Below are 26,519 nucleotides of genomic sequence, written 5' to 3' on the forward strand. Positions count from 1 at the left end.
TACTGTGAACCTTACATCGTTTCCAGTGCTGCTATACGCTGTGTTTAAGACATACAAAATACTAAGATTACATTACTGTATGAATAGTGATCAGTATACGTAGCTTTATATTTAAATTGCCCAAAATCTTAAAATCTTGTGGGTTTGTAATGATAATACATTGAGTATGGGAAGGGGCCTCCTGGCTAATAAATTAACACATGAAATTATCCTAACATTCAAATTACCTCACAATAAAGAGACGAGACATGAAGAGCAATTGAAGTTTAGTCGTTTTAAAATACTGTACCAATAAGTAAATTAAATATATATACCAGTATATAATATATATATAAATATATATATATAAATATATATATATATATATATATATATATATATATATATATATATATATATATATATATATATATATATATATATATATATATATATATATATATATATATACACAAAAGGGGTCCTCGACTTATGAACAGCCGCCGATACGAATGAGGTTAAACTTGAAATTTATAGTTTTTTATTTACCTGATGACTTATTTTTTTACTTTCATTTACTGTATTTTGTCATTCTATTCCTCTTTTGTCTTAAATTAAGCGATTTTAGATGTGTATAAGGACTAAGGCTATGATATACTGTAGTGGGATTTTAAACATTGTTTTGTAAGTACAGTATGCACATAGCATGTGTTTCGACTTAAGAGCGTCCTCAGGAAAGGAACCTGTTCATAACCCCGGGACCCCCTGTATACTGTACACACACACACATACAGTATATATATATACAGTGTACAGTATATATACTGTAAATGGTTTCCAAGTTAAGAAATTAATGTATTAACACCAAACTTCTACATAAATGATATGGTTCAGAGTTAAACAATTTAGTGAGCATAATTTGAACCAATTTCAAATTGCATACATCAAAAAGGTAAAAAAATTGGTATGAAAAAAAAAAATGTTACATAGCATGTTGTAAAATACAACAGCACATATTTTATGCACAAAATATAGCTCCTCCCACACTCAAACCATCCTCTGGGCGGAGCCACACAGTTCAGCTGGGAAATTATGCTGGTGACTCAGAGACTTGTGTGTGTGTGTGCATGCCAAGATGTTACATTGAGGGGGGCGCTGTGGCAACTCAATGATTCATTTCACACATCAATGCTCTCCATTTTTCTCATTTTATAGCTTTATATTATATTTTCTTTATTTATAATCCACATTTGAGCTTCACCAAGTGTTCATTTTATCAAGAAACAGCAAGAGTATAATCTCAGTGGTGATTTTAGTCATTATTAAATGATATGAGCTTGGTGAAGGAACATCAGTTGATGAATGACTGTGAAAAGGAGAATAAGATGAACACGCTTTTCAACAAATTATTCATCAGACAGTTTATGTATAATAAACCTCTGTTAACTAAGTGGCTACAATCCATGATTTCACTTTGTTGAAAGAAACTTTGTTACCAGAGGTAGATATAACACAGGAGGCATAAGGATGTGTTCCAATGAAGCAATAGAACTCAAGATGTCGTGAATTGTGCATGGTAACTAGCATAGAGTTTGCCCACCCATCCTGCCAACTATTAAAGACAAAGGAATCTATGTTTTCATTAGGTAATAGATTGTCTTTGTTTGAGATTAAACCTTTAAAAAACAAGTGTAATGAAACATATTAAAATATTTAGTGTTTCTCCAACAAATTAAACACTCAAACCTATTTAATGGTCTTCTTACACTAATGGTCACAGCCTCACATTAAAAAAGCCATAAGTACAGAAAATTATCAGAGCTAACTACTTTGGAGTGAGAGAATATTGTGATAGCACCAAGTGTGAGCTCCTTTAAGACCACACCTGACCAACACTGACACGTGTTATAGTACGTTGTAGATCATTCCAAAACATTCCTCACAAAATACTTTTTACCCTGAATTGCCTCTAATATTGACTATGTGAAATAAGAGCACAGAAACTTAAAACAGTGAACAATTACACAACAGGTTTATAAATGAAGACTCATGAAGCTCTTCACTGATTTGTTGATGATACATTACAAACAAACCTCCACTCAGGAAGGTTCACAATGTACATGAAAATTTAGATATTTTGAATTGCATTACATTTTTTCCAAGTTTTAATTATTTGATTATTTACTGCAGACTTCATTATAAAGAGGCTTCCTTCTCAAAAGATTTGTTAACTTTTGTACAGTACTACTGTAATTATTTTATATACTGTTACAGTTATTAGTTATTACATACATGTAATTACTGTTTTAATATCACAAGACTGGTAAAATTGGGTGTAGATAGTGGGGAGGGGGCATTGTGGGGGTGGCTGTTAGTTGACAAATGGCCCTGAGATGGTGATTATGCATGCACAGTAATGATTCTTTAATCCCAATAATATGTTTACAATTTATTAATATATTTCGGTTGTGTTTCATGAAATATTAAAGGTTCTCTAAAAAATATAAATGTTTTAAACATTTTAAAATACACTTACAAAAGATCACATTGTGCATACTCAGCTAGAAGCCTCTAGCATTTAGATGATTGTCCCAAGGTTGTGTATATGAATGTATGTAATAATTCTTTAAAAATTGCTCCATTTTGTGCATAATGAGTAAAAAAAATCCTGCCAGTGCTCTGCCAACCACACCCTGTACAGTATAAAGAAATAACAAGTGTGTTACTATATAACATGAGTATTAACAACTGACAGTGTTCTGTACACACTTCTTAATAAATCATTCATTACCACAAGTTATATAGTTATTCTATGCATTCTTACAGTTATTACTGTAGATGCATAAGGTTTTAATACAATATCATAAGCTGGTTAAAGTGGGTAGATATGGATGTGTTCTCTAGTTGGTGGTGGGTGGGCAGTTGACAGACAGCTATGGGATAGAGATCTCTTGCACACACCTTTTTATTTTTTATTGTATTTATTATATATATATATATATGTGGGAAGTTCATGTTACTTTTATAAATTTTAAGTGTTTCTTTAAAAAAAAAAAATCTTCTGTGAGGAATGGCTACAAAACTGTATGGTTAAAACAATATTTAATTGTGAATAAGAAATTAGTGAGAGTTCAGTGTAGTTTTTATAACATAGTGATACGTTAATTTTTCAATCAAATGTTCTGAATGATAAAATTGGTGTGTATACCCCACATAATCTTTGGTATGGCGGCAGCTATATGCTTCATACCTGCCCAGGGTTTCATAAATGTAAAATTTGCTTGTGTATACAGAAAGATGGTCCGTACTTTGTCTATCTTGTTAATGAGAAATTTTTTATAGTGAACGTTAAAAAATAGAGGAATAGCTGTACTGTACATGTATTACCACATCCATTATTAAACAACCACACAACATTATTTCACACCGCTCACTCATCCCACATGTAAACAAGCACCAATTACAATATTAAAAAAATGCAAAATTTTCCTTTTGTTTCTTCAAATGAATTACTAAGGTTTATTCCTTACACATGAAACAAACTTTGCACATTAAACAAATTGATTATCTAAACGACTTACCTCTGCGGTCTCGAGAAACGCCCATTTATAAATTTTAATATCTGATCCACAACTGGCATGTTTCATATTTATTTATCTCTCTCTCATCTATTACTACATGGATGAGGGTGAATCAAGAAAGAGGAAATAAGAGAAAAGAAAACAAGAGGTGCAGAAAGCATCAGGAAAGGGCTGAAGCAAAAAGGTGGAGACACTTCACACACTCACGTGCACACACACACACACTTACTTGCTTAAGGCTGTCCGTCGTAGCTGACAACGACTCTGCTTCATTATGAAATTGATGATGATGATGAGTGGTGAACTAGGAATGTTGTCGGTGGTGCCACTGGAGTCCGATACTTGACCCACAGACTCTATTGCACATTGAGAACGACAACTCTGGGTTGGGTGGGAGGTCTCTGGGAGGGCGATTGTGTCTCCTTTCCCTATGTGCACATCTGACCCTATTACACCCATTCTCAAGATGTTTGACACCTTGAGTACAGGTGGAGTGCTATAGACTATGATCGGATGCAATTGTTTGCATTGTCCTCCAGGGTTGCAGTTTGCCTCGGGCAGCTGCCCGTAGAGGATCTGGTGGGAGAGTCGGTGCTCTGGCATGCGAATGACGTGTTCCGCCCATTGCATGTGTCACTTCGCCAGAAATGCCTTTATGCTAGTTGTGTTGGCACGCAGGAGGATGTCTGTATGAAGGACTCTGTCCTGCCAGGTCAGACCAAGAATATGCTGCAAACAACGGATATAGAAGGCCTCGAGAGATCTGATGTGTCTTTGCGGTGAGGCTCCCTGAAGAGGGCTGCTCAGTTGCGTAGGAAGCTGCCGAAGCAGGAACCGTTCCTTGTCCCATCTAGCCATTGACCATCACTCTCATGCCGCCTACATGCAGGACTCGGGCTAGTGACTTATGGCCACATCCTCAGCCTGTTCCCATCACCCTATCCCACCGCCACATGACTATAAAATTGTGTTGATGATGATGGAGATGAAATAATGAAACATTTGGCTTGCGCGGTGAAGGGATTATCGTGACGGTGGGGGTGAGCTGATCCCACCACCACCAGCTTGGTCCTGATCACCAAGTTCCTGTGGCAAGAGTGGACTCAAGACAACCCTCAGGTTACCAAGATTGCAAGGGACTGCCAGAGCTCCAGTCCACCTGATGCAGGTCACCCAACACCACACTTCCTCATATCCTCAACTTCCATACCCATATTTTCTTAACTTTCAATACTTAAATGAGAACATGTTCTCAATCACCCTTATGGAGAAATGGAAAAAAAAAATTTGTGTCTCTTATTACATTCCAAATTGAATGTGCACACGTAAAACATACATTTTATTAACAACTAGCCATTTTGTACAAAGGATCCACTTATCAAAAATACAAAAATACGTGTAGTGTTAAAAATTTCGGTACCTGTACAATGTTACCAATGTCATTATGAAATGATCTGGACACAATTTCAATTTAGGGTAATTAGTAAAAATATTGTCACATTTACCCTTTAACACAATGATCTATCATATTCTTTCCCTGAATCTGATTTACAAAAGAAATTTGTGGTAACTTGTCTGAATTCATTGCATTTGTTTAACACCATTACAATGTAAAACAAGAAATTAAGTGTGCCCAAATTTTCCCATGGACATAAGTTTTTCAATTAGGGCGACTTAAAACATGATACTGTAATATAACATTGACAGGATATCCTGAATGATACCAGATAGGCATACATGTAATTATGAGCTCCTTCATTATACTGTACAGGTATGTTTAAATTCTCTCAAAAAATTTGTAATACAATATACAGTACATGTACTGTATATTCAGCAATAAGAATACAATAGGTTTTACCCCCCAGCAGTAGAGAGGGAGGAATTCTATAATGAGCTACATTCATCTGAGTTTAAATATGAAGGAGGATTAAAAAAAAATTGATCCTGGTATCAGTTTAAATACTAGAAAAAAAAATGTATGGAGAATATTATCACCTCCAAAAAAATATTTTAGCAGACCAATCAGTGGCAAAGAAGATAAAATATATACTGTATTGTATTGTAAATAATATAGTTTCCTTGGTACAGAAATATTAAAAAAAAAATGAAATGGACAAATGTGGTTTTAGGTTTTGATAAATTTTCTGGAACCTCTAGAGGCTGACACTTCATTATATAATGTACTGACTCTATGGGAAATGCTTACGCAGGCCAAAATATTTATATTACATGAGCAATAAATGGAAGTGATCACTTCTCAAAACATACCTTTTACTCATAATCTCTAAATCATATTAATTTCAAATACTAAAAACCATTAAATTTATTCAACACTGAGCATCCACCAGTGAGGAACACTAACCATTCTTGATCAACTACCACTCATCAGGTACAGAAAACACACCATCAGTTACCAATCTCTTGCCTGAAATCAGAAAGAAAAAAATCAGTAAAACTGATTATGAAATATTCATTACATTATTAATACAGTAACTACATTCTTACATACAGTATATCAAAACTGCTTTTACTGTCTTAACTGACTTTTAAAAAGCTTACAGTCTTAAATGTTTTAATATATGCAAGAGTGTAAATATTTAATGTTTTTTATTAACTCTTAAAAATATATTACAAACAGTGAAGGAAATCGTTGATTTTAATGTTATTACTTTTGAAAATTATTGTAATGTGATGAAGGATGAGGCACAATGCAAAATTTCCTGAGTAGGGTACAGCTAATTAATGTTGAGAAAACACTGTTAACTCATTTATGCCAATTACTCTCCTCTCTGCACCTTTTGACCCCAAGTATAAAAGTTGCTCTCTTGCAGCATGACACTTTATAAGAGCTGTATCTGTCCAATCAGCATACTTAGCAATAAGGCTGCTGTCAATAATTTTATATTTCTAGATCAATCCACCATTTTGAGGTTCAGTTCTAATTGACTGGTTCACAAACTCAAGGACGTCATCCAAGTTACCTTGCTCCAAACTCAACGAGAAACTAGGATTTCACCAATAAGCCATTTCTAGCATCTGGCTTTAAGCATGGTGCCCCTTGTAATCCAAAGTCAGCTAGACAAGAAGAGGTGGTGCTACAAAAGCTATAAGGATTAGAGACATGCATCCTGAGGAAAGTTTTTTTGGACATATACTGTATAAAGGTCAAGAGGGGTACTACAGATTCCATAAATTATATTTTCAACCCAGTTTTGAAGCATTATCCTGGAGTCTTTGAGAAGGAAGCAATCAGTATCAGAGCCCCAATAATTATAGAACATTGTGTCCTCATGGAAGCAAGTTAACACAAGAAACTTTAGTTAGCATGACCTGACTCCACAAGAAAATTAAACAATACATATTTAAAACCTAGGAAAAATAAGTGACCATAGAAAATCCATAAGAGAAAGTTAAAAAGCTAAGGATGATAACAGACTACTGAATCTATGCCTACTTCTAACAGAGACAAGGTAAAAGGGATCAAAAGTAGCTTAGGCAAAACTTTTCCATGAGAAAAAAATAAATTTCTACAAGGTCAAAAAGGAGCTACCGCTACCATAATCCTGGCAAACAGGTGAACCTCCCTCCCTTCTGACCTGCAGTGCTTGGGAAAAGAGAAAATATATAACTACAGTACTCCCAACAGTCCTCCGTTATAGATACGGCATCCACTCCAAAGGTACCCTTCTGAAGTACAGATAAAACTCACATACACCATGAGTTTGCAATTCATACACTACAAACAAATCCATCAAAGTTAACTCCCAAAGAATTAATCCCATAATTGAATCTCTCAAACATAACCTAACATTTCAAACCTATAAAAGTTGTCATTCTAACTATCAGTGTTTCAGTAAGAGTTTATCATTGACAGATCATTAATAGTTAATTGCAGCATAAAACCCAGCTCTGGGAATTTTCCCCAATCAAAATGACAGACACAATCCCTGGCATACAGAAAACCAAAGAAATGCTGTCCATAATAATACTATAAGATAAACCTACCACAGAAACATTATCTTTTGTACTGGAGGAAAAGAAGAGGAACCAAAAGTTTTCTCAGGTTAAAATTGGAGGCTTTGGGTTGCAGGAACCACTTCCCCTTCATTTAATTCCCTTGGTGGAATGAAATTCGTAACCAAGACCAGACTCCTCCCTACTCCTAGCTCACAGTAAGGTGTTCAAAAATACTGAAGAGGGAAAAGATGGAAGAGAGGATGTTGGCTAGTAATTTTAAACGTACAGGCCCTAACCTAATTTTTCACAATTGGAGGTTTGATCCTGAAATTCCATTTTACATTTAATTCACTAACCAGGCTTACTGGTTAGATATGAATGGAATCCTCAACATTGATGCCTGGGAACTAATCTGGAGATTAGTTTACCTCCCTGTGAATAAATTCTGTCAGTGGGACGACTTACCTAGTAAGAACCATAATTTTCTTTCACCATAAAGTGAATAAATCATCTTATACTTACTCAATATGGAAATACACTATTTTCTAGATTTAGAAAAGTTCAAACCCTTGGGAGCATAGGCAGAACAAAATACTGTATCTACATTAAGTGTGGCACTGTCCTCTAAAGGGTAAACTACAGTTCTTTGACATTACCATTATCTCCACTGACTATAGGAGGAGCTTCTTCAGCACTGGGAGATTCTAAAGTCATCTTTGAGAGTTGATCTGATCTGTTGTGGTCAAGGGATACAATGTTAATGAACACAATTTCTAAGATTCTTTCTGGATGATTGCAAAATAAGTAGTACTAGGCTAGGTTAAGTAGTAAAGGGGCATTTCTTCCTTAAAGTATTAATACAGTAATACTGTCACCATAGGCATTAATTCACATGTACTGTACTACATACCCATATATAAATATGTACCTGTATTTATTATTCATAAATACAAGTCCACTGTTCATATTCCAAGATCATTCAGCTCACAATATCTAAAGAGACACCTCTACACCTGAATAATTCAAGAATACTGTACAGTGCAGCCATCTCTTTCTCAGTCTAACTCTCACATTAAGGCCAACAGTTATATATTTATATATATACTATATATATATATATATATATATATATATATATATATATATATATATATATATATATATATATATATATATATATATATATATATATATTATATAATCAGCATATATATATATATATATATATATATATATATATATATATATATATATATATATATATATATATATATATATATATATATATATATATATATATATATATATTCATGGATCAGAAACGTGGATAAGATAAATCTTGATAAAATCACAGGGAATAAAGAAGCTAAGATGCTCCGTTGTTTCCTTTTCCGCTGATTTTATCAATATATATATATATATATATATATATATATATATATATATATATATATATATATATATATATATATATATATATATATATATATATATATATATATATATATATATATATATATATGCCCCTTTTTCTTGATTTTAATAATTTTTTGTTGGCTTTTATTACTGTACTTACATATGGCTTTAATGATTTATAAATAGTAGATTTACAAAAGGCATATAGCATTGACACCCAACCCCCCCAAAAAATAAATACAAATAAATAAATAAACAATGGCTTTTGCCGACCCTGGTTTTTCAAGTTCACTTTTTAGTGTTTATGTGTTATTATGGATGTACTTTGTTAGACACATTAAATTTTAATTCTGAGATGAAAAGTGTTTTTGGCCATAATCATGATCTCACCAATTTTGTTCAAAATTTCAATAAACTGTACTGTATGTACTCTTGAACATGCTGATTAAAGATCTGTTGTCCCCAGTTTGTTATCTGTATAATAATCTTAAATGTTTCTTTGAGGTTCTGCAGAACTATCTTTCATGGTTACCAACAATGTTCCTATCTTCTTTGTATGTAGGATCTGTTTTATCATATATATTTCCCATTTATGGATAACCTGGTTCTACTAGATATAATATTTATTGTTAGATTATTAATAACATAACAAATGAATAAGCCTTTGATCTACTAGACAGTAAACCCAAACTACAAAACCTTACAGCATGTGTTAACAAAGTTATTATTAATAGTGTCAGTACTAGCAATGGAAAAAATATTTAAAGCTACACATCTATAAAAATATTACAGGGACAAGAATCATAGCAATATAATTTCAAAGGGATTCTAAATAAAAGTCTGGTATGGCTATCATAAAACAGACCAATATAATGTGACTGTAATCTCAAAATTTTTAATTAGAGAAATACCCACCCAATACTTTTCAGTCTCTTGAACTCTTGTACACGACTTGCACAGGTCTCTACTCCCGGGGGAACTTCATCAGATACAGACTTTCTTTTTGAGCTTCCTGTGTCCCCATACAACCTTATACGCACCAGTGGAGGACAGTTGGCATGAAGAGTCTAAAAACAAAGCCATAAAATTTGGTATTATTTCCTTCATAAAGAAAACTTTTATTTTTCTAATATTGCACAAGGTTTAAGACACTGAATACTGCATTGGTCTCTTACCTACATGAATAAGTAATCCCAATGGATACAATAGGACAGGTATTCCCTAGTTTATGAAAGGGTTTTGTTCCTGAAAAGCTTTTTGTAAGCCAAATTTTCACAAATCAAATCACAACTATCAATAAACTCCATTTATAATAGCAGAGATACTTTCCTTGGCAAGAAGCTTTAGTTCCAAGGAAGGACATAAAGTTATGAAGTATTGAGAAGATAAGAGAAACAGTATTTTGCCACAATCAAAGCTGTCTTTAACCACAGAAAACCATACAGTACACACAAACAAGTATCCTTCGTTTAGCACTTAACGACAGGTCAAAATTCAGTTTAGCGATAAAGTGTGACTCACTGGGAGGAGGAAGGGATGAGGTGGCCTGTGAGATGGCATGTTGACACTGTAATATGTAATGAAATTATAAAAGGTGTGAAATAATCATTACAATACCTGTACTCCAATGGGGTTTGGAACTAAAGAAAATATAATATAAAACTAAAAAATAAGAAAAATTAAGAACTTGGGTGTTTATGTGTGAGAAGTGAACGTATGTGTGGAGGCAGTGGGGTGTAACTGCATCGCTTACTCCCTAGCCCGGCCGGCACTGCGTTCCCTCCCCCAATATGACGTCATGGGATACAGACTGTGCAGCAGACACACACACATCTCTGAGTCAGCTGGGTGACTGCCCCGCTGAACTGTGTAGCATAGCCCAGAGGATGGTTTGAGTGTGGAGGGAACTATTTTTTGTAAATAAAATATGTGCTATTGTATATTATGATTCGCTATAAATTTTATTGTTTATCACAGCAATTTTCTTTTTATTGTTGATGTATGCAATTTGAAGTTTGCTTTAATTAGGCTTACTTTGTGGTGACTAAATCTAAACAACATTGTCTATTTAGAAGCTTAGTGTTCATAAATGAATCATTTAACTACAAGCCATTTATAAACACTTGTTTATTATGATTATTAGGGAGCATAGTACAGTACAGTACTTACTCAGTGTTTACCACTTTACTGTATTTTTTTTTTTTTTTACAGGGATTAGCCCACCCGGGCACAGGTAACTGACCCACATCCGGGCCTGGGGGTGAAAATGTAATAATAATAATAATAATAATAATAATAATAATAATAATAATTAGTTCATAGTAAATAAAATTTATAATAAATAAAAAATAAAATAATAATAACAACAACACTAATACTACTACTACTAATAATAATAATAATAATAAAGAACCATAAAGAAATACAAAAATGAAAAAAAGATCAATAGTGAGCAACGATATATGAATGTTGTGTTGTCAACAATAAGAGAAACAATTGAGACCTGCAAATGTGTGTAAATGAGGCAGAAAGTCAGATCAGCAACCTGGGACTTGGTCACAATTTTCGTGATGCCATATGGCAGCAGGGTCTACCATTAGACAACACATTATGCTTCCAATATCTTCCCAGGCGGTAGTACCTCCCTGTTTGATAGCTGCCTACTTCACTGCTGTTTACCCTCCAAACTGTGCTGTTATCCCTTGTTTAGCAATACCTGTACTTAAGCTTAATGTTAGGTTTTCAGGAACACAACCCCATTGTTAAACGAGGGATACCTGTACACACAATCTTTGAATTAGGATGACAAAAAATGCATTTTCATATCCTTATCTCAGCATACTGTCAATAGTCTGGTAAGCTGAGATAAAAGTTCACAGACCACTTGTAATCCTAAACAATATCTTAATTAGTAGTCCTTATTGTCATCCTAGTGAATTGATGGCCATCCCATGGGTCATGACTAAAATCCTTGCCCAGTCAAAATAAGGTTTAAAGCTTCAATTCATCTCTTCTGAGACTTTCATGAAAAAACTTACCTTGAGATGTTGTTTACAGGCCTTGTTGTCTATATCATCCAGGGGAATGACATACAGGAAAGTGCTGTTCACCCATACTAGTTTCATAGGTTCTGCAAAGGCCTCAAAAGTTTATTGAATGAAATGCATGGTATGCTTTTGAATGCTACAGTATTTACATTCAATAATATCTTGAAAAAACAAAAGACATTTGATAATGAGTAATGTTCGCATATAAAGGATGACAAAGATTTGGTGAGGCATAGATAAGGATAGAGAAGAGGAGGAGGTAGATAAGGTGAGGAGTTAATGAAGGATACAGAAGAAGAGGAGGAGGAGGAAGATAGAACAGAGGAGCAGGCAGACAAGACAACGAGTACTGAATAAGTGGAGGATACAAAAGAGGAGTAAGATAAGGTTAAGGTCAGTGACAGAAAGAGGACATAAAAATATACAGTACAATACAACCTTACCAGTAACCAAACTTATTAATACCTTTAACTGAAATCCTGTATCTGTCCCACCCTTTATGGTAGAAAAATGTATTGACTACTTGGGAAGCAAATGAACCCCATCAAATACAACCTCTTACTTACTGATCATGTGAAAGAGTGAATGGACATGTACTGCAGTCCAAGAGGAAGGACATTCCACACAAAATATTCTGCTCCTGTTAACCTGGACTGAAGAAAAAGACATACGTATTAACTATTATCAAACACGATAGGCACTAAAATGTCTATATTTTTTACTGAGGTTATTTTGCAATATCTTGGGGCAGTCATTTCTAAGAACAAATCCAAATCTTGAATCTTAATTAATATAGCCATGAAGAAACATATCGAGAACCACAATTTGTTGACCCTGTCAGTGGAATGTACAGTACAGTATTCTAAAAATAATACCACATACCATCAGCTCCAACCAGGTTTAGGAATGGAATGTCATATGAGTTCATGTTGTTCACTCTGAAGAGATAAATATTTATAAACTACAGTATTTAACTACATACATTGATTAAATTATACATGTAAACCCACTAAAATATTATTCGGCACCCTTACGGCATGATACAATATGACAAGGGTGCAAATAATTTTTTTAGTGGGCGTACATGTATGTATCGTGCATGTATACATGTGTGTGTGTGTGTGTGTGTGTGTGTGTGTGTGTGTGTGTACAAGTATCATGTACACCCACAAAAAAATTATTCGGCACCCTTACGGAGTGAATAATTTTTTAGTGGGTGTATAATTAAAGACAAAAGTCGTGTCGCGGTTTTGTTAGATTAAATATAACTCGTGAAACATTATGAGAGCCCCTTACCACAAGGCAGAGCGCACCAAAAGTTTAGCCCTTCGGAACATGTTTTCACCAAATTTCACGACATAACTTTTGTTTTTCATTGCACATACTCAAAAGTATAATATATGGGACCACTATAGTTATTACTTTTGCTCATTAGCATTTCAGTCCACTATTAAAAGAATCATTTGGTACTTAAGAGTGAAGTGCTCAGTGAAATACCAGTCAACAGTACTGAGGAAGACACTCCTACTATCACCTAAATTTTCATGGCTCAAGAAACTACCACAAAAGCTTGTAACATTAAGGTTTGGTTTGGTTACTGTGTATGTGAAGCTGTTCTCTCACTTGTACTCAGATAAACATATATAAAAATAAAGGAAATATTCCTTAAGGAGTGAAAACAAAAGGAAAAGTAGCAGCTGATACATCTAGTAAGGTTGTATCTCCAATGTACATACCAGTGCCTAACTGTACTGTTCAGTATATGAAATATATTTCAACAATTATTGTGTAACAGTATATACACTGTACATTAATGAAAAAGGAAAATGTTGAGATGGCAAGGAAGTAACATTAAATATATAGATGCAAATACAAAAGAATCTAGACGTATACAAATGATAAGTTCTTCTTACCTATTGGCATAAGGAGCAAGATGTTTTGACTTTATCACTGATTTATTCTTCCAATGTATACCATCTGTTGGAAGAAAACAAAAGAGCAGTGAAGTAAAACACTTGAAGGATGAGACTTCTCATGCAAGTTCTATTTCATAACAATTACAGAAACTCTTAATATAATAATATAAAAAAAGCTTGTTGGATATATTTCTTAAATACAGTATACTCAGAAGTGCTTCTACTAGAAACAACTTCAGTTAACACAATCAGCACCACACATCAGTAAATGTATATATAGTAAGAATAACCCATCTTCAGTCAAATACAAGAAGACAGGAGCCACTGTAGCAAGTCAGTGGCACTCACTTTATCAAGGGGAGACAACAGAAGTTACCAGGTTAATGTATATACTGTACTGTACTGTACGTGTGTTAGGAAGCCTTGTTTTATATACTTTTGTCTCACTCATATTAGCCTGATCACAGACCTAATATGAAACATGTCTATTATCTTTATTCTTCTTCCCTCATGTGGGGTGGATCAAGGCATTTAAGTGGGTCCCATAGGGCTGAAGGTTTTCTAGGGGCAGTGTGGATACTTCACACTTTACCTTCAGTACACAATGAGACATCATTGCCATTTGGCAATCATTTCACTACACATGGGACACAGGAGACGGTGAGTAGTTGAGATCCCCCATGCCACTCCCTCTCCCCGGGACCCGAATATATGCGAATTCACACTTAAGCCGGAATACCGGGAAAGTAACCCCCGTGTACTCTTGAGACCCTTCTGTAATCTAAAAGTCATCAATTCAAACATCATTTATAAACACTAATTACTCAGATTTTAAATTTTGGAACCTAGATTCTTAACCAGTATGTAAAGGAGTACTTTTGTATTAAATTTTAATAAAATCTATGTTTTGACGTCATGTGACAACCCGCAAGGTATATGGTCAAGCATTTCTAGTGCGATGAAAGCCTATTTTCTGAGAAGTGAAAAGTAACGCAATTAAATTGTAAAGTTAGTGTATATTCTGGGAAAATGTCTATAATGGTGATTTATAATTTACTGGCATTTTCATTATTCTAATGTATTTAACTATTTCACAGTACAGAACTATAATTGTTTTAATTTTAAACTTTTGAGCCCAGATCTTTAATCAGTATATAATTCATGGGTTAGGAACAAGAAGACATTGTGATTTATCAAATTGCAAATCAGAGTTTGATTAATTTAAATTCCCAGATTATTGAAGTTCATTTGGGACAGGATTAATAAAACATTATTGTAAAGTTATAAATAAATAAAAAACAAAGATCTCACTCAACCCCAGATGAATTATTGTTTGGTATTAAATTCCCGGTGTTTTATTTACAGAGCGCGCTCACTGCCAGCCTGGCGCCTGCCTTTCTCGATGGTGGTGCATTGACGTAACCTACAGGATAATTATAAGAAGGGAAGGAGATGTTTATGTAATGCAGAGCTAGCTTTTGTACAATATTATGTGTTACTGTTTTTTCTTTTATGTATTATGTATGGTGTTTAGTGTTCATTAAAGAAGTTTTGGTATGGTTGATGAGTATATTTTTTGGCCTCCAGAATCAAACTAATCTTTTCCATTTAAATCAATTAAACTTTAATTTTCAATTTTATAATTCACTCACAGTCGCTTGTTTGGAACCTATGGTGCATCAATAGACACTTTCCAGGAACCTTTGTCCCACTAACAGATTTTCAACCTTATATTTCACTGCCTCTCACCAACAGATTTTCAACTTTCACTGCCTCTCACTAACAGATTCTCAACTTTCACTGCCTCTCACTAACAGATTCTCAACTTTTACTGCCTCTCAACCCTATACAGGTACTCCTCGACTCACGACCCGGTCATCGGTCCCTAACCCAGCCGTAAGTCGAGGACTGACTGTATTTCACTGCCTGTACACTTCATAGAGAGGGGTCAGTAAGATAGATGTTTGGGACCTTGTGGAAGAGGGGTATCGCAACAGAATACTGATCATATCTATTACAGCAGTACAATGGAATGAGTGACAGCAAATGAAGAGAAAATGTGGGTGAGTAACTGACTAGCTGGTTTTAATTCTGGTTACTCAATTACACAGTAGCAGGAAAACATTTGAAAGAGAAAAAAGTTCTTCAAGCTGGTTAATATTCTTTACCATATAAAAAGTACATAGACAAATTATTTATACTGCACTTTACTATATCATCATGGGAACAGCAATCTCCTTACCTAGTTTCTTGACCATGGTAACAAAGCAAACGCCCGTCATGAATGCATCATAGCCTGCATCATGGGCCTTGCTGTTGTCTTCAATGTTGTAACTTTCATAACCATCTTCAACATTAAAGTCTGGGGGACTATACTTGGTACACAGATCACTGTACAAGATCCCTAAAGACGTAATTGGAATGTCTACACTGGAAAATAATGTACATCAGACATTAATAAAAATGAATACCAAAGTACAAATAATACATTAACATTTGTGTTGCAATTAAAACATTATATTTCACAGTTTCTCATGAAATAAAATACATTATGTCAATAAAATGAATATCAGAGTTCAGTACAGTGATATAAAACAATTACACTTTAAGTTACATTATGAAATCAGTAAATAAAGAAGAAAAGCAATAGACAACCTGTGTACACATACCAGAATGGAGGATCTTTTGCTATGAGTTTGGTATCATATATAGTGGGAATATTGCATTTAACCAAGTTCTTGAACTGTTCATGTTGCTCTGGCAGAGGCTGAACCATTTTGTCAATCATATGAAACAGGTCTAAAATAAGATTGTGACCCACAATTGGTGTTCCAGTTTCCAAAATCTTATGGATCACATGAGTGAAGCCCATCTGGAAGACAACAGTGGTAAAGTTTTGCAATATGAATCAAATATCAGAAAATATTAATATTAAAAATAGTTTTGTGATGATTCTGTGGGATACCTCTACTCATCATGGTCCTATTCTGTCACTTTCTAAACTTCTGTCTTAAAATAAAACTACAGTAGAACCTCTATACACTGGACTTCAATACAGCAGAATTAACTTTTTTGGGACTCTCTGAGGTGCTCCAGATCACCCATCAATTTACCAGAAATATTTTTAAAAATTCTAGAAAACCAGCATCTGTAAAATTAAAAAAATGCCATGAAAAGAACACTGGCTCACTGAATACTGTACAGTGGTTTAATCAGATTTGCTTTAGGCCTGACAAGAGTCACAAAGTATAAGAGTTAAGACACTGAATATGTAAACAGGCTGGGGGTGGCAGGGGGGAGGGAGGACATTGCCACATTTGCCAGGTTTATTTATTAATTAAATATTATATCATCGTATGATCAGCCTCTTATGTATATGATTCATCATAATTAATACAACATCTTCAAAACAAGAATACCTTGCTTACAATGGGTCATCATAGCACACGGCATAGTATTTATTACGTACCAATTTTTTAAAAACAGCCCAGATTAGCAGGGTTATGTCCAGATCCCCACACCATAGATTTGTTTCTTTTCAAACTTTTGCTTTTTTCCAGACTACGGGCAACACCAATTAATCTGGTGTATTGAAGTACAAGCATTACTGTACTGATATATCCCCATAAATAAATTTTTTGAAATAATAATCATATTCAGACATGGCAAACTAGAGTGTCCCAATGTGAGGTACTATACTCGTAGAATAAACCCTCCCGTTTGGCGAATTCGAAGTTGGAAGATAAAATTCAAAGTACCCTGCCCTACATTTTGGCGGTCAAACCCTCAGTTTGGCGAGAGTTTAAATTTAAATGCAATCACAACTAATAATTGTAGAATAATAAGTGCAAGATAAATCTCGTTTAATACGACTGGTGAGTATTATTGGTGAGTATTTACTGAGCACAAAGCGCCAGTCAGCTGTTCAGGCGGCCATTTTGACAGCGACAATCCACATTTCCGCTGCTTGTTTGAGTGACCTTGGCCTTTGTGTACCTTTTTTTTTATTCCCTCTCGCTTTGCGCTGTGTTCGCGTGCGGATTAATGGCCTCAAAGGTACCTGGGGATATTGGAGGGGATGATAGTGGTGGCGAAAGACCGTCTGAGCGCCCGGGCGGTTCAAACGATGGGGTAAAAACAGAGACGAAAAATTCTAGTGAGTATCGAGTTGGGAAGAAAATGAAAAAGTGCTCATTTGATAAGAGAAATATGATTGAGCCTGCCAAAGGACTTTTATTTTGAAGGCTTTGATCTGATGGTGGTGGAGGCAGAAGCGGAGGCAGTGGTGGAGGAGGGGGGAGGGGAGAGACTGGAGGCAGAAGCGGAGGCAGTGGTGGAGGAGGGGGGAGGGGAGAGACTGGAGGCCCGGGTGGGGGGGCGACGGACGTTAACCTTCCTTTCCCAGCCTCAGATACCAGCTTTGTGTACATTAAGCTCCTCAACTTTAACTTTAAGGTTGGTTTTCTATGTTTATGTTCATTACCTAATCATTCATTCTCTTTCAGTAATAAATTATAGGTTATACGTGGGTAAAATAGAAACAATTGAGACTTTGGCTGGCCACCTCAGTACCACTTATGCTTTTTCCCATTTCATTAAGCCCTCTGGTTTGGCGATTCTGGGTTGGGTGAGGTTTTTTCGGCACTAATTAGTCGCCAAACTGGAGGGTTTACTGTATGTCTACTTACCACTGAGAGATTTTCAAAGAAAGTGTGAATTGTTTTAGGTCATATGTACCCAAGTATACAAAGATGAGGAAAAAGGTACCAGAGATAAATAATAATAATAATAATAATAATACACAGCACAAAAACGCCTTCATAATTTGAAACTGTTTTGGTCGTGCCTTTTTTCTTTAATGTTACTGTTATTACCATTATCACTAATTATGATTATAAAGCAAAGAAAAATAAAATAAAATTAAGACAATGAAAATTATGGCATTTGTTCATGATGTGAAATACAAAATTAAGCAAACTAACCTTTTCATCTAATCTTTGTTCTCTTTCTTCCTCAAGAAATTTGATTCTAGATGCCGATGATTCAAACTTGCGTATTTCAATGTTTCTTTCACTGTCTGTTGTTACACAGCGAACAAGAATATTCTGGTACAGGGCTGCAATATTATTATACAAGATCTTACGAAAAAAAGAAGAAATGTTACTGCCAGGAAGCAAAAGAACGTCCTGTGACTCATCCACCATAAACGCATCCATTTTGGCCTCTGTCTCTTTCAAGAATTTTCTGGCATTTTCCTCTGCTACCTATAATAAAAATAAAATCACCATTAGCAATACGATAAAGGCACATTACAGTATATGCACCTTTATAAACTAGCACGGTACATAATTCACTGTCACATGAATAATCTATACATCTATCATCTTTATTTATGCATTAAAAAAGAATCCATTTACAGTACAGGTATTGTCAAATATCTAATGAAATACAGTATAGTACAACAATTCATAATACAGAACAACTCTGGTTTAAAACTACACTATTGACCTTTAATAGTTAGTTGATTTGTCAGTGATACAGTAATATTCCCATTCACTTGTTAAGTTTATATGTCATTAAGTATATAATGAGTATATCCTTCATGTATTCAGTGTGTCTAATATCTTTCTAGGGCATCCCACTGACAAACTGTACTCAGCATATTCCATGACATACTTTAGCTTGTTCCTTTAATATTTCCTGGAGTACAGTATTCCATCAACATAATCAATGAAAATATTTGCTTACACTAACCTTTATGGGAGATGGCATTTGTGGTTCTAAGGATTGGGTTTTATACTCTGCCCTTTTCTCAGCTTCTTGTGCCAAAGAGAGGTAAGGAAGTCCACCTTAAAAATATGAAAACCTTAGAGAATGGAAGCAATTGGTTGTGCAATGAGGGCAATATATCTGACACACATCTCTTCTCCACACACACTATGACTTTATATCTCCACACACTATGACCTTATATCTTCACACACACTATGATATCTCTGCACACTCTGACCTTATATCTCCCCGCACTATGACCTTATATCTTCACACACACTATGATATCTCTACACACTATGACCTTATATCTCCCCGCACTATGACCTTATATCTTCACACATACTATGATATCTCTACACACTCTGACCTTATATCTCCACACACCATAACATCCACAGTTTAAGTCTGCCCTCAATAGGGGCTTGACAAGTTATAACTGGAAGTTATTTGGTCCAATGGGTCAACTTACAGTAAGAGTTACAGTTACAACTCTTTGCCCTATGAAGTAATCTTGAAGCAAAGTTTCAAATCCCTAATCCAGTGACTGATTTGAGAGCGAGCAAGACTTCTAGTTTAACAGGCCAAAACCCTGAGGAAAGTTCATCCCTCCTTCTGGAACATGGCTATAAATATGCAATACATGGTTCTACCTTCCATATTTCCAACCAACTTAGAACCCATTTAGGGAGGAGGAAGGGAAACCAGTTCACTCATTTCCTCCCCTCTATTATCAACTGGGAAGACCAAACATCACAGGTTTCCTCCTGTATGAACACTGGGCAATAAAGGTCACAATACAGTAACAAAGAACATAACAACTACCTGAATGGCTAGTGAGCTCATAAGTCATGGCATGATAAATTAATCAGAATTAAAAGGCAACAGTTGCAGGTATTATCCTGGCGGGCAAGAAACAACAGTTGCAGTAGTTGTCTTTAAAGAGTTAAATATCCCCAAGTTGTACAGTTCTCCCATGAGTGACAATGGTTACCTAAATATTCTGTTTAATAATCTATTCTCATATTCAAAAGTTGTTCGAACAAAAACAAAATTCCTACAAAAAACCTCGTCCACCAGGAACAGCCCTTTTTCAACCACAGAAAAACATAACTAAACTGTACCCAAAATACCTACTTTTAAACAATTTGTTGAAATCAAATCCATTGTCAGCCAAGAATTTCAGACTGTTATTATCATAATACAGTATGTCCCCTGCTTTCCCCAGCAGATAAAAGCAGTAAGTTGCATGGGAGTATCTGAAAGTACGTATATATAATTATTATACAGTACACAGTGCATAAACCCAAATACAATTACAGTTCTGTACTGTACAATACTTTAATAACAGACAATACTCTTATGAAATGGAATGCTTGCTATACATTTAGAAAACCCAACAACTAATGAGCTATAAATCCTGGTATATTTTAACTCCTGCAGAAGAATCATATGTCAACTTCTATAAATTCTCTCCTTCCATATAAAAGACTGAACTGAGCATTTATCTCAATTTAAAAGTGTTGTAACAAAAGAGACATCTCTTGATACTGTACCTGAAAGCTCTTGAGCCTTACTTAAAGCCATACATAGTCTTCAACAAAAATTCATACTTACGCAAATTTCTCTTTAACATATCGAAATGTTGTAACTCCAAACTGAATCATTCCAAAACTCTGTGCAGCCGCTCTGCTTTTGGCATATCTGAAAAGGAGCAGGCAAAATATATTATGCTGTTTTATATAAATTGTGGGTAGACATCCCCTTAGTAAGAAGGCCTATCTAAACCCAGGATAATGATGTATAGTATATAGTGTCCAGGTTAACACACACACCAACCACAATACTGTACTACCAAGTGAGTCTAGATCACCTTTATATATATTGTTTACAAACAGTTTTTTTATTCCACATGTCTACATATGGAGGATTATACCTCAAATCCTTTTACAGGAGGTGCCCATGGCCGGCTGGCTCTCTTTATACAGCTCTTGTAACCTTAGACAGAGTTCCCCAATGTCAGCTATTGTCAATCTGTTAATCTATTGAGTATACTGCAGTCATTACCGTATTTTACTGCACTGCACTTTTATAGAACCTCACACTTCCGGTGGGCAGTGAACAGTGCTGCCAGAGGCTGACAGAATCTGCAATTCATTGTTAAAATATTCTGACAGCCATTAAATATGAAGACCTGTATTGTATTATGCATTCTTCATAATTTTACATTTAATTTTACAGTAATATTAAATAAATAATGTAAAAAGAAAACAGACGTCTGCACCCTGGTAGTGTTGTATAATGAATTGGAAAATCTGTCCACCACTGGTTATGAGTTTTCAAGGCACTCCTTCCTCTGTATCACAATCTCCCCTTCCCTTTCTCTCTCTCTCTTAACCTTTAATTAACTGTTACTGCATGCATATATCACTCATTGCTCTGGTTGGTGTCCTTAGCTAAAGTTATATTCAAGAGAGATATTGAGATAACAAAGTATGTATGTGGAACCATAAATTTTCTGCTTGTAAGAGGTGAGAGGTAGGGAAAGTGAGCACAGGAGTCTACACTCTGAAGTCAGCAAAGCTCCACCCACCTGCAAGCGGGAATACTTCCTCGTCTATAGACCTTAGTTAAAATTTTACAATAATTCCTCATGTACCCAATACTGTAAAAGAATTAACAAAACTTTATGTTCTTTGATACAATTATTATGAGAACTAATAGCAACTGTAGCTCTGACACAGGCCATGAAACATTACATGTGGTGGAGGTGGTGTGGGTGAGGACATTACCTATGCACAGCACTAAGACTTCATGTAGCTGCAATGTTGATCTCATTTCTTTAAACTATGACCCACTAAAAATGCACCTCTGAGAGTTTTACTATAATAACAATATACAATACATAGTACAGTAAAATACTTTAAACAAATATCAAAGGGGATGCAAGAAAAGTTAAAAATAGCATTTCCCAACCTTTCTTCTGGAGTATCAAGCTCACAGTATTTTGACGTCCCATGGTGACGCAAACCAGTGAATTCTGCATCAACAGCCACAAAGTCTGCATTTTCAATTGCACTTAGTACACTAGGCAGGACCTCTTTGAAATCTGCAAAAGATATCAAAAGAAATGCTAGGGCCTGTGGAGATCACATTTTGCAGCCAAATATGAAACATGGACCCATTACAGTCTGGTTTGCCTGGCATATGTAGATCTAGGACATACAGTACTACACAACTAGAACAGGGGAGAATAGGAAGTCCCCACAGCACTAAAGGAATACAACAATATAACATCATGACAAACAATTAATAATTATTAAACTCATAAAATCAAGGTGAGATATATCCACATACAGTACAGTACCAAGTTGGGGTGAAATCCATGACTAATTTGTCACATTAACAAGTTCATAACTCCAGAGACCCTTCCCAAGTTGGCTAGGTACAACAACCACATTTTCAATTTAACCTTGGGTCAAGAAGCTTATGTAATGAATACTTCTCATTACTGGAGACTCTACCTTGACTAAATATTTTCACTCAGCCAATCATGGAATTTCCCTTACTATAGTCAGCGAGAAACAGGTAGAAGGTAGTAATACTGCCTAAGGTCCAAATGTTAAAAGGACATGAACTACACGGGGGGAGATAACTACACTAGGGGCTCTTAATCTTTGTGAGAACCAGTATGGTTAGGTTAGCACTTGGTGTATTACAGTACAGTACAGTATAGTCATTTGCGAGGGAAACGTCATAAAACAAAAGTGTCTTAAAATTGTTTAAACCAACAGAAAAACACATTGCTCAACTCAAGTTGTGGTTGGTTAAAACTACAAATTCACCAAAAGTCCTTTCTGCTTAATATGGTGAGGGTCTGAGGTTGGGGGAGTTAGGTAAGGTTAGGTAGGTTTCTTTGGTTGGTTAGGTCAGGTTCTGTGCATTGTCATATCATTTTTATTACTTAATATCACCCAAAGAATATATGTGGAAAAAATGAACGAAATCGAACAACACATTCTGGTGTTAGCTGTCTGTCTCAGTATTACCATCATAATATTATCTCCTAAGCTATACAGCTTTAACTTACATAACAATCTGTTATGAAGGACCTTATCGATAGCCTTCATGGAATCACTATAGGCCACATTAGTGCTGTATTCTTCATCGGTAAATTTTTTGTTTAGGACACGAGTCCCTAGGGGTTGACCAATATGTTTTTTCCAGTGTATTTTGGTGTGTTGTAAATGAGTCTGACGTTCGTTTTTGTCCCCCCCCCCCCCACCCAACAATAATGGAGAAGAGCCTGGGAAATCTGGGTTTTTTGGTGGGGGAGAAAACGAAAACGAGCCCTCTAACCTAACAAAACAAAACCTAACCTAACCTAACCCCTAGCTGGACCCCCAGTAGGCCTAGCTTAAACTAACCTAAATGTTTCAGTAGTTAAAAAATTTGGGGTGTGCCATGTCCGAAAGTACAATACCTTAGTTAGAAGTGGAAGGACCAGGGATACGTAAGAATTTGATAGAATACTCGTCTTTCTCATAAAATTCAGCAACAGCAATAAACTTAAAATAATCGTAGGAGCACAAATGACAACCAACCTCCACCACGGCCATTGTGAAACTGCTCAATTAAATTACCCAGGCTGCTTCCTTTGAAAAAAAAATCAAATGTGATTGGATGACGTCAATCAATTGCGCATGCGTGATGCGGCAATAAATACCCTCAAAGACTGAAAACTGCGTAAAATCAATTAAATTCAATTCTGTCGCTATTATCCATTTCCGCCATGTATATATGGGGACGAGTGGAACAAGTTACCAAATATTATCATTAACTCGAATATGCTGGATAGCTTCAAACATAGGTTGGGTGGATATATGGGCAATAGGGGTTGGGTGTAAATGGGACTGCCCAGTATGGGCCAATAGGCCCGCTGCAGTTTCCTTCATTCTTATGTTCAAAATGCTAAATATTGGGAGATCTAAATGTTTCAGTAGTCGATAACTTTCGGGTGCACTATGTCCTAAAGTAAAATAACTCTCCTTCATCTACAGATTCAGTCCATTTATCAAATTTTTTTATCAATTGAAGGTCAGTAACATCACTTTATCCTCCAGCATCTGATAATTAAGGTAAGGCTGATTAGGTTTGGTTAGGTTTTGGTCATTTTTTTCGTGTTTTTACTCCACAATTTCTCTTTACTTCAAAGCCCTGCCCATTTTGTGTGAACAAAATATGTTGGTAGTGGAGGGGGGGGGGGGTCGTATCTATATTACGGCTCATTTCCGACGGAAATGAAGGTTAGATTCCCTTAAACACCACTAAATATACTATAAAATCTTTTCGGCAACTTTTCTTGGTACATTTCAGTTTCGGCAATCCTGTATTTGTATATCCAAACAAATCTAACCTAACCTAACCTAACCTAACCTACTGTAACCTAACCATGTCCCCGGATGACCGAAACTTAATTAATACCTTTTTCTTGTTCGTAGTCACCGTGGTAGACAATTTCCGAGTCTTTACCAATAATTCTTTTCTTTCATCTAACACAGGAAGTCTTGGGGGCCCTTGTATAGCCTGTGAAGTTTTTAATTATTACACTATTAACCTTCTACCACTGTCTAGATAACTATCACCTCATTAAATACACTTACTGTCCTTTGTCACCTCCATTCTTGTCTTGACAGTCCCCGGGCCAGGGTAGTTAAGGTTCAGCAGGGTAGTTAAGGTTGAGCCAGTTAGTGTTATCAGTGTTTGGATCTTGTGTTTTGATACAACTCACTGTTGCCATATCACCATCTGCTGGTCTTAGGTTTATTAAATTAAATGTTATTACTCGTTTTGATCATCGTAGGAGTATGTTTTAGATACTCCTTTCTAATAAATGCATTTCAAAATAGTTTTTATCCATATAAATTAATTTTCATGAATCATTTAGCGTCAACAGAGAAAGTAGCAATTATAGATTATACTATCTATAAATATCGCTACACAACGACCCAAGACACAGGAATGGAGGGTGACGATATAAGGCTTTATTAGTAGTAGTAGTATTACTGTTTACTAGCCGTTAGGGCAGTTCTTTAATAATAACATTATCCTGACATATTTACATTATAATCTCGAAAATATTTATATATTTTTTTTAAGAATCTAGTTAAAAGTACTGAAGATGAGAATAAAAAAAAAATCAATATTTACAACTGACTATAACAGGTAGGGGGCTGCCGGCACCCCTGTTACACGTAAACAAACTGGGTGCTGGCACGGCCGCCGCTAGCCGATCGCGTTTTCTTGAAAGTAATTAGTAGAACCATCTTGCATGGCAGTGAACAGTGACATCAGTGAACAGTGACCTATATACAGTATAGTGTTAATGAATATGATGCATATCTTTGTGTATGAACCTTTGTCCTGGGTGGCAGTAAACAGTGACATCACCTTCAGTGTCAAGATTTGACTGAATTACTCAGAATAGACAAACTGTACTCTAAGCTTTGTCAATATATTTGTTAAACAAAAAAAAGTAGTACTTTGTAGAAAACTTTCAAATGACGAGGTATAACTTAGATATTTTGAGCACTATGAACACGTCCAATAAAAGGCAAAGACAAAACACAATGCAGGGGCAGTATTGCAGTAATGTCTTAAGGCGTTTTTGTACAGTAAAATGTAATTACTAGTGACTTCAGAATATTTCCAAATATCAAGTGCACATGCCCTTAAAATGTCCATGATATTGGGCAGATTTCAAACAATTTTCCCCAGCTGGGTGGTCTCACTGTGTTCACCATGTTCCCCCACCCACAACTTCTTGAAGCCCCTTTTGATATTCCTGGATC

General features: G+C 35.4%; 1 protein-coding gene across 2 annotated transcripts; it reads right to left on the reverse strand.

Moving 5' to 3' along the window:
- Positions 1-948: 948 nt before the first annotated feature.
- Positions 949-25,696, reverse strand: LOC121878232 (poly(A)-specific ribonuclease PARN-like). Of its 2 annotated transcripts, XM_042384326.1 has the most exons (15): positions 25,332-25,693; positions 22,645-22,777; positions 21,286-21,372; positions 20,806-20,927; positions 19,651-19,745; positions 18,879-19,160; positions 16,566-16,768; positions 16,139-16,326; positions 13,894-13,957; positions 12,863-12,918; positions 12,547-12,633; positions 11,972-12,063; positions 9,849-10,000; positions 8,174-8,250; positions 949-5,985 (listed from the first exon to the last, which is right to left on the reverse strand). In XM_042384326.1, exons 1-15 carry the CDS (start codon positions 25,348-25,350, stop codon positions 5,936-5,938), a joined length of 1,707 nt encoding a protein of 568 aa, XP_042240260.1. In that variant the 5' UTR covers positions 25,351-25,693; the 3' UTR covers positions 949-5,935. The 2 variants fall into 2 exon arrangements, with proteins under 2 accessions (XP_042240260.1, XP_042240261.1); XM_042384327.1 differs by lacking the exon at positions 8,174-8,250 and having other exon boundaries at positions 25,332-25,696.
- Between the last annotated feature and the right edge of the window lie 823 nt (positions 25,697-26,519).

Source organism: Homarus americanus, unplaced genomic scaffold (genome assembly GCF_018991925.1).
Source record: "Homarus americanus isolate GMGI-L3 unplaced genomic scaffold, GMGI_Hamer_2.0 scaffold45562, whole genome shotgun sequence".
Classification (NCBI taxonomy): domain Eukaryota; kingdom Metazoa; phylum Arthropoda; class Malacostraca; order Decapoda; family Nephropidae; genus Homarus; species Homarus americanus.